Source organism: Suncus etruscus, chromosome 14 (genome assembly GCF_024139225.1).
Source record: "Suncus etruscus isolate mSunEtr1 chromosome 14, mSunEtr1.pri.cur, whole genome shotgun sequence".
Classification (NCBI taxonomy): domain Eukaryota; kingdom Metazoa; phylum Chordata; class Mammalia; order Eulipotyphla; family Soricidae; genus Suncus; species Suncus etruscus.
Genome location: NC_064861.1, coordinates 38,046,724 through 38,055,669, shown reverse-complemented (window position 1 = coordinate 38,055,669; position 8,946 = coordinate 38,046,724). Strand labels below are relative to the sequence as shown.

General features: G+C 53.9%; 1 protein-coding gene across 1 annotated transcript; it reads left to right on the top strand.

The window, feature by feature from the left end:
- The first annotated feature begins 1,761 nt into the window (after positions 1 to 1,761).
- LOC126027809 (MTOR-associated protein MEAK7-like) lies at positions 1,762 to 6,865 on the top strand. Its single transcript, XM_049786823.1, has 7 exons — positions 1,762 to 1,985; positions 2,320 to 2,544; positions 2,790 to 2,934; positions 4,655 to 5,083; positions 5,644 to 5,762; positions 6,185 to 6,364; positions 6,609 to 6,865. Exons 1-7 carry the CDS (start codon positions 1,779 to 1,781, stop codon positions 6,717 to 6,719), a joined length of 1,416 nt encoding a protein of 471 aa, XP_049642780.1. The 5' UTR covers positions 1,762 to 1,778; the 3' UTR covers positions 6,720 to 6,865.
- Positions 6,866 to 8,946: the final 2,081 nt, after the last annotated feature.

The following is an 8,946-nucleotide window of genomic DNA, read 5'->3' as shown; positions in this document are numbered from 1 at the left end:
CATTCCCTCCATCCTCTGATCTCAGTTGCAATGCTCTGATCAGTACCGGCCAATTTGGGAGTGCGGGCAGAAGCGGTTCTTGATTGCTGAGGCCCTGGGAGCTGTGCCCTTGCCTTCTATCTCCATGAGGCTCCTCTTCCTCCAGCCCAGTGCCCTCCACAGCCCGGCTCCTCTCCTGCACCCCAGCTCTGACTCCCCTTGCTTTCCCTCCCGGAGTCCTGAACCATGCTCCTTCCTTTCCTAACCCCTTCCCCAGCTCCGCCTCAGCCGCACGCGCAGAACTCGCGCGTCCGCAACGGCTTCCGCCACGGGCCCCGCCCCTCGATTCTCCCCGCCCACGACTCCCATGATCTTTTCCTATTGGTTAACGTCTCCCTAGAGCCCCGCCCCACTCCATGTCTGCCCTGGCGATTGGAGCAAGTAGCCGCCCGTCAGAGCCATCCCCTGACCAAGGACAGGTCGCGTTCCGAGGGCAGAGGGCCCGGAAGACGGTCTGTCTATTCAGCCCCGCGGCCGCGGGTCACGGTGAGCTGCGGAGCCGGCGCTGCCCGGGCTGCCTGGGGGTGCCTGGGGCGGGGGTCGTGGCGCTCGGCCCGCGTGTGTGATCGCGCTCGGAGTGGGCCCGTCCCTGCCCCTGCCCGACCTCCTCCTCCCGGCCCAGGGTGCGGGTCGGGGTCCGGGCTCAGCCTCGCTGGGCAGCACTGCTCCGTGCGGGGCAAGGGAAAGGCAGCTTGGGGGCTCGCAGCTCTCGGGGTGGAAAGGGGGAAGCCAGCTGGGGCGGCCACAGAATAGGTCACCTCTGTGTCTTTTAATCTGCCTCCTAGTGTCCCTCCTACTCCTTCTTTGAGATCATTCTTTTTTGGAGGGGGTACACCCATTGATGCTCGGAGCTCACTCCTGGAAGGCTCAGGAGACCACGTGGGGTGCCAGGGATTGAACCCAGGTCCGCTCATGCCAAGGCCCCATATAAGACAATTCCTGGGTACAGCTTCGCACTCCAAACTACTGAAGACAACCTGATATCTCAACTTCCCTTCCCAATGTCTAACCCATATGCTTTTAAATCCCCCATATGCCCAGGTCAGTCCCTAACTTAGAAAGCAGGCCACAGACAGCTGTCTGCATGCATGGGTTCATGGGAAAACAGATTGTCCATCGGGGCCACGGTGAGAATACTGCTCTTGAGCCGAAGGATGTGCAGATCTGGGCATGGGGTCATGCAAGGAACAAGCCAGACTGTGTCCCACACGTGTGACTTGCTGGGACATCACTGCTGGTGCCAGTGGACTCAGTGAAGAGCAAGCTTGGGACTTGATTGGGATGTTGGTCCTACAGTTCTGGGAAGGCCCAAAAACCACGGGAGCATGGACTTGAGTCATGCACCTTTCTCTGGGAGGAGGGAAAAAGAGTGGGTTCCCAACACATATTTATGAACCGAGTCTGGGCTTCCACATCAGGAGCTGCCTGAGGGTGCAGTGAGGGCGCTGAGATCATGTCTCTGTCTCCGCTGGCCTCTCCAGAGTGCAGCTCAAGTTCCTTTCCCAGCACAGTGAGGCATTGAGATGGTTCTCCTTTCACCAATGCTTCAACCAGGGCCATTCGGACACTCAGAACCAGAGGCTCTTGTTTGCATGGAAGATGGTGACAAAAGACCATAATTGGATAGGGGCCAGTACTAGGCACACGGCAGTGCTGTAGTGAGTGATTGGGGTCCACATGCAAACGTGACAGACCCCGTGTTAGAGCTGTTCCCCTACTCTCCCTTTTTATTCTCTCCTATGAGGCTGCTGTTTCTGAAGCATGGCTGGAGCAGGAGGATGAGGAGAAAGAGAATGGGGAACAACAGCAGCCGCGCAGGGCCCGCCTTGTGCCCCCATCTCCTTCCCCAGGAGCAGGCCGAGATCAGCAGGTTGTTCAACATCCTTTCGTCCCAGAGAAGCGGCTCCGGTTCCGATGCAGCACCACGATGCTTCTTGTTAAAGGCTCTGCAGGCAAGAGCCTGCTGGGGTACTGGGGTTGTAGCACAGTGGGGTGGGCACTGGCTTTGCACGCAGCCCACCTGGGTTTGATTCCCAACATCCCAGAGGATCCCTAAGCAGGGAGTGATCCCTGAGCACTGCCAGGTGTGGCACTCCCTAAAAAGCAAAGAAGGTGCCTGGGGCCAAGCGCTGACTTGGAATTGGGGGACCCACCCAGACCCAGTCTTATTCAGCTCCCTGCTCTCCTGTTCTGCGTGGGGACACCCTGGAGCCTCTGTTTGGGGCCTCAACTGGGGTTGGGTGTGAGGACTGAGTCTGCATTTGACATGCCCCCGCCCACGTGCAGGGCCACGTTGGGGAGGCTCTGCCCCCTGAGATGGTGAGGCTGTTGTATGCGGGCATGCGGAGATCTGAGCCCATAGGGCCCCGTGAAGGTATCTCTCATGAGCAGCTCCTGAATTTTCTGGCGCACCTGCTGAAGGGGGTTGCAGAGGAGAGGGGGCTCCTGCTTCTTAGGATGATCTCTGATACCCCTGGACCCATCAGTGCTGCAGAGGTGCAGAAGGTGGGTGCCCTGGGTATTCCTGCAGTGACTCAGCACCATTGGGGAGCTGGCAGAGGTGGGGGAAGCTGGGAGAGGTCAGAGCAGTTGTTAGAGAGCCCCGTACCCTAGCAGGCATGTCTGCAAGACCAGAGTTCCATCCTCAGCTGAGAGCCTGAACTAGCCACTCTGCCCCCACTGGCCTGAGTGCCCCTAGAGTGGCCCTGGAGCCCCCCTAACGGTGACCAACAGCTCCACTGTCTCTTCAGTTTGCAGAGGTTCTGGTGGGCTCTGTGGCTCAAGTGCTCACCCACCGGCAGGAACAGAGAGGCTGGACACGGCCTGAGGTACCGGATTCCACACCCAGGGTTCGGGAGCTGGCGACCCAGATGCTCTCAGAGCTGAAACTCCAAGGCAAGTGCTCCGTGTCCTTCCCCATGGTCAGGTGTCCCCTGCCTCTCACTACTACTCTGCCCTGGTCAGTCTGGCCAGGGGGTCGGTGGTTCGCTGGCAGAACCAATGTTGGCCCCAGCTGTCGGTCTGTCCTTGTACCCATCTCACGAGCCATCTGCTTCTTTCTTAGGGGTGGTCGGAGTCTCCCTCTCTCAGGGTTATCAGCAATGGTCCCTGCTCCTTGGTCCTTATATATGTAATTTTTTTTCAGTTTGGGCTTTTGGGCCACATTGGTAGCATATATGTGTAGTACATATACATATATATATATATATACATATACATATATATTTATATATAGCATGCTTTCCCTCTGAGCTCTTTACCTGGGCCTGAAATGCAGCTGGTTTTTTTGTTTTGTTTTGGTTTTGGTTTTGGTTTTTGGGCCACACCCGGCAGTTCTCAGGGGTTACTCCTGGCAGGCACGGGGGACCATATGGGACACCGGGATTTGAACCAACCACCTTTGGTCCTGGATCGGCTGCTTGCAAGGCAAATGCCGCTGTGCTATATCTCCGGGCCCATTTTTTTTTTTTTTAAATCTGGACAGCAGGATTTCCACGTGGGCAATAGGAATGTTCCAAGGTCAGTTACTGCAGAACCAGGTGCCCTGGGAATTGTTTATGTTCACTTGATTCTGGGTTTTGTTTTTGTTTTTGGTGGGGGAGGCACACCCAGCAATGCTCGGAAATTACTCCTGGCAGGCTCGGGGCCCTATGGGATGCCAGGGATCAAACTCTGGTTGGCTGCATGGAAAGCAAATGCCTTCAATGCTGTAACTATTGCTCTGGTTCATTCTTCCTTTGTTTCTGTATTCCTTACATGAGAGAAAAGGAAAGAGGGAGGGAGGTAGAACAGATGCTTTTGGTCTTGGTCCTAGTCCTCCTCCTCTGTCTACTGGGCTGGCCCCACTCCTTGTGTGTCCCAGGGAGCTGCAGGACTCTGGGCTGAGTAGGGCTGTGACCTGGGTGTGACTTTGTTTCTTCATCTGTTCCTGTGCTTGATACTGGGTGCATTTTCTGCTCATGACTACCCTGAGCAATTGCAGTGGACACAGGTGTGCAAATAGCTTTTGCGTTGAATGTTTAACTGTGCTTTTTGTGGTAGATGCCAGGAGGTGGGGTCGCTAGGTCATAGGGGAATAAAGAAAGCTGGGTTCTTTATTATTTTATTTTTTATTTATTGGTTTACACTGGCGGCACTCAGGGGTTACTCTTGGCTCTGCACTCAGAAATCGTTCCTGGCAGGCATGGGGGAGCATATGGGATGCTGAGGATCAAACCCAGGTTTGTCCCGGGTAGGCCATGTGTAAGGTAAATGCCCTACCACTGTTCTATCGCTCCAATCTGAAAGCTGGGTTCTGATTATTATTATTATCGTTTTTTGGAGGGGGCATATGGGCCACTCCTCGCGATGCTCAAGACTTACCCCTGGCTCTGGAACTCAGAAATCACTCAGGAACCACTCAGGAATTACAGGAGTCAGGAGTAACTCTTGAGCATCACTGAGTGTGTCCCAAAAGCCAATCCTCCCAAAATAAAGAGGGAATTGTTTTGGCTTCTCACACCAATTCTTAGCCCCCTCTGTCTCTCTCCTGCCCTGTGCCTATCTGACCAGAGCAGCACCTGTGGGTGCAGACATGGATGGAAGGAGAAACTATGACCTTCTCCCTACTCTCCAGACGGCAGGAAGCTTCGGGGACCCCAGAAGCTGGATGGGCTTTGTGACCAGGCAGCGTTGGAGGACTGGGTGTTCCGGACGCCACTTGTGGGCACCTTCCTGAGCCTCCTGGTCTATGGAGCCCTTCTGGGGCGGCATTGGACTCCAGAGCCAGCCCCACTGGTGCCTGAGCGGCAGGTGGAGCCCGGACACGACTTTGCCAGCCTGCTGGATGTGCTATCCGTCATCTTTATCAACTCGCACCTGCCCCCTGAGTGGCGGCATCGCTGGCACCTGCTCTTCGCCTCTGACCTGCATGGCTGCAGCTTTGCCCAGCTGTGTGGGCGCATCACACACCGTGGGCCCTGCCTGCTGCTGCTGCAGGACCATGATGGACACGTCTTCGGGGGCTTCTCCTCCTGTTCCTGGGAGGTCAAACCACAGTTCCAAGGTGCATGGCGCCCCATGTGCCCTCCACAGGCAGGACACACTGAGGCTCCATGTAGAGCCCCCCAATCCTGGAGTCCAGGATCCAAGTTCCCTAGGTCCAGCTTGTTGTGGGGTATAGGCACGCCTAGAATCTTTTCCTGTTCGCTATTGCTACACTCAGTCCCGGGGTCCCCTCAGCCTGTTGTCTGTCTCCCAGCAGAGTAAGGCAGTTTCTTGTTTTAGGGCCACACGAGGCAGTGCCCAAGGAGTTCTGTCCACTGCCTGCTCTGTCCCCTCCCCTTTCACCTATCTCTTGGGTGGTTTCTTGGACTTTTCTTCCTTTTACAATTTTTTGGCATGTGGATTGAGCCCACAAGGGCAGGCTTGCTCTTCTCTGCCCGCCTGTTCTCCAGTGGGATCCATGTCCTGATCCCAGCAGGGGGCGCCATGTGCCTGTCTGTGCTTCCCCATGCTCTGCACACCCCAGCAGGGCCCTAGGTCCTGCCTACCAGCAGCAGCCACTGCTCCCTCCTGTCCTCAGGCTCTGCAGAGGGTGACTCTGTTGTGCTCTGGCCCCTGCAGGAGATGCCAGCTGCTTCCTGTTCTCTGTGTCTCCCCACATGGCCGTGTACCCTTGTACGGGCTACAACAACCACTACATGTACCTGAATCGTGGGCAGCAGACTATCCCCAACGGGCTGGTGAGGCTTCAGGGATGAGGGACAGATGGACCCCAACGGGCTGGTGTGCTGGGGGGCCGCGATCATGTCTTGGGAGTACAAATTCCAGCTGTGGGACCAGCCTTCTAGGCTCTAAGGGCCATCAGGGGCTCTGACTGGAGATGTGGTTACCCAGCCACCCAGAGGAGGGGATACCCCAACAGATCTGTATAGGGGAGAGGGTGCAGCTGGGGCCCTGAGTCTTTCCTTTGATGTTTAGCAAGTGGCTCCTCTTGGGGCCCAGCTCTGTTGGGTGGACAGTGCCCACAGGCCCCAGGCTAGAAGGAAAGATGGCCCAGCAGGCGGTACCCTCCAGGCCTGGGATGGAGGGAGAGAAGACTCTTTTTCCCTCTCCACTCCTCCTTGAAAGCAGGACTTGGGGTGGCTGATGATGTCCCCTGCAGGGTATGGGGGGCCAGCACCATTACTTTGGGCTGTGGATTGACGAGGACTTCGGGAAGGGCCACAGCAAGGCCAAGCCCACATGCACCACGTACAACAGCCCACAGCTGTCTGGCCGCGAAGACTTCTGCTTTGATCGCATGGAGGTGTGGGCAGTGGGCAACAACCCATCTATGCTATCGGTGAGCCCCACCTGCAGAACCCCATCCCCCCCCTTGTCTGGGACAACCTGCTGCATTGGGCATTCGAGACCCAGGACAGGGTTTTGGGGTCCCCCCAGCTCAGGGGTGCTGCCTGGGGCTGCCTCTGTACTTCCCACAATGGCAGAGTCGTGGCGCAGAGTGAGGACCCGGGAGCCTAGCGCTTCTCTGGAGGTTCTGGCTTTCCTGGGCTGCAGGCTTACCCCTCCCGGGCCTGTTTCCACAGACCAACAACAAGAGCATCCTGGATGTGGACCCTGAAGCTCAGGCCCTGCTGCAGATCAGTGGGCGGAGTTTCCATAGCCAGGGAGTGCGGGAGCCTCCTGAAAATGCCTGAGGATGAGTCTTGTTTCCTGCACAGCCTGCTGCTTCCTAACCTGGCACAGCCACGACATCACCCAGGGTGGATCCATAGTGTTGGGGGGCCCATCTCCCAGAAACTCCAAGTGTCACAGATCAATCAGTACCTGAATCCTCGGTTCACTTCTTGCTTATTGGAATTGGACTCTGTAGGGGCTAGTCGCTGTGTGTGTGTGTGTGTGTGTGTGTGTGTGTGTGTGTGAGTGCGCGCGCACGCGTGTGCTTGTGTGTGTGTGTGTGTGTGTGTGTGTGTGTGTGTGTGTGTGTGTGTGTGTGCGCGCGCGCGCGCGCGGTCACTCTTGGGGGAGTCATGGCTCTGCCCAGTGCCCTCCCATATCCCTGTCACAGCAGAATGGGACACCACCAACGCCCCCACCGGCACAATTTGTACTTCTGTGAAAGCACATATGGGGGGTTGGAGCGATAGCACAGCGGGGAGGACATTTACTTTGCATACAGCCAACCTAGGTTCAATCCCTGGCCCCACTGTCATGGATTTTTAAGTTACTTTCTATTTGGTTCAAAGTTGTGATAATGGCTTGATGTTTGGTTGAGGGACCCTGACTTTTCCTCATGCACATTTCTACCTTCTTTTTTCCAACAGTCAAGATAAGACATATTGATGTAGTAATTACTGTATTGGTAGCTCTGGTAGTGGTTCTCCTTGATAATTCATATGTATTGTGAGATGCAAAAAACGTGGGCTGAATATTTTAACACCGCACCAAAAGCTTCTGCAGTGGTTTCAACTGTTCCTGAAATGCCTCCTATTGTTTCTAAAAGGCCTCAAAAGCTGGAAAGTAGAAACGCATTTCTGGTAATAACAGGAGGCTGGTATTCCACCACACCCACTGGCACTTGACCAGAAGAGCCTCTAGTTGCTTCACCCATTGATATAGACTTGCTAAACGAAAGAAATTCCCAAAGTGATAGAATGATGGCCCAACCAGATGCTGAATCAGAAAGAGGATCTGTAAGATTATCACTCCCTCCATCACAACTCTAATGTGTGGAATTGGCCCACTCCACCAAAATGGCTAATTATCAGGGAGATTGGCATTAATATAGAACCTTCCAGGATTTTAATACTGTAGCTACGACATGCCTGAGCACTTCGCATTATTTATAGTGGAAAATGTGCTCTGAAGGTGCTAAGAGTAAAATTAACAACCAAGATCACTCTGGAGGAAGTTTGCAAGAGTTATATCTTATGAAATTGCTGATAGGAGAAGGGGATTTCACAGAAATAAATAAGCAGGCAAGATGATACCATGCTGTTTTGAGACTCACCAGAGAACTCACATTGAAGGCTTGGGAAAGAATTGACTTAGAAATTAAACATAAGGATAGTTATCCAAAGATTTTTTAGGAGCTACGGAGCCATATGCATACTTTCTGGGGGAAATTGACAGAGGCTGTTAGAAGGCAGATTAAAGAGACTGGTGCTCAACAACTGACAAAAACCTTAACCTTTACAATACGAATGAAAATTGTCAGGCTATATTCTGTACCATTCAGGAGAAAGATGTCATGGAATTTCTACATGCTCGTAGAAATGTTGGAACTTACCATTATCCCCCTCCACCACCACCCCTCCACTGTCACACCTTTAAAAACATAACGTATGCAACTCAGATGCAAAATCTGGGGAATCAGATCTGTGGCTCCATCCTAGGAGACCACCTGGACTTTGCCTGATGTGTGGCAAAAGATTTCATTGGGTGAGAGACTGTTTCTCATCTCCTTATCATCTCCCTGACAACCAGGGGTGGGGTGTTCCAAAACCAGTTCCGTGGGTTCAGATGAGATGCTTTAACTATGACAAAATAGGACATTTATGAAAAAAAACAAAAACAAAAACAAAAAAAGTGTAGGATTCAATTCTTTTTTGCTCTGGATCACAGACCCACCACCTTGAGGTCAAGGTGTTTCAGGAAACAGGGTCAGAAATTAATCCTAGGCCACACAAAATCAGGGAACTGTTTTGTCAATAATTCAACTTCCAAGCCCAGCACAAGGAAACTCAGCTGCATAGGCTCATTTTGGGGGGGGGGGGTCACGCCCGGCAGCGCTCAGGGGTTACTGGCTCTATGCTCATAAATCGCTCCTGGCAGGCTCAGGGGACCATATGGGATGCCAGGATTTGAAACACCGACCTTCTGCATGAAAGGCAAATGCCTTACCTCCATGCTATCTCTCTGGCT

Excerpts from the sequence above, each read along its gene's own strand:
- LOC126027809 (XM_049786823.1), top strand. The coding sequence starts at position 1,779 with ATGAGGCTGCTGTTTCTGAAGCATGGCTGGAGCAGGAGGATGAGGAGA. Across the intron at positions 2,935-4,654 it reads CTCAGAGCTGAAACTCCAAG|ACGGCAGGAAGCTTCGGGGA; the intron begins GCAAGTGCTCCG and ends CCTACTCTCCAG. Across the intron at positions 6,365-6,608 it reads ACAACCCATCTATGCTATCG|ACCAACAACAAGAGCATCCT; the intron begins GTGAGCCCCACC and ends CTGTTTCCACAG.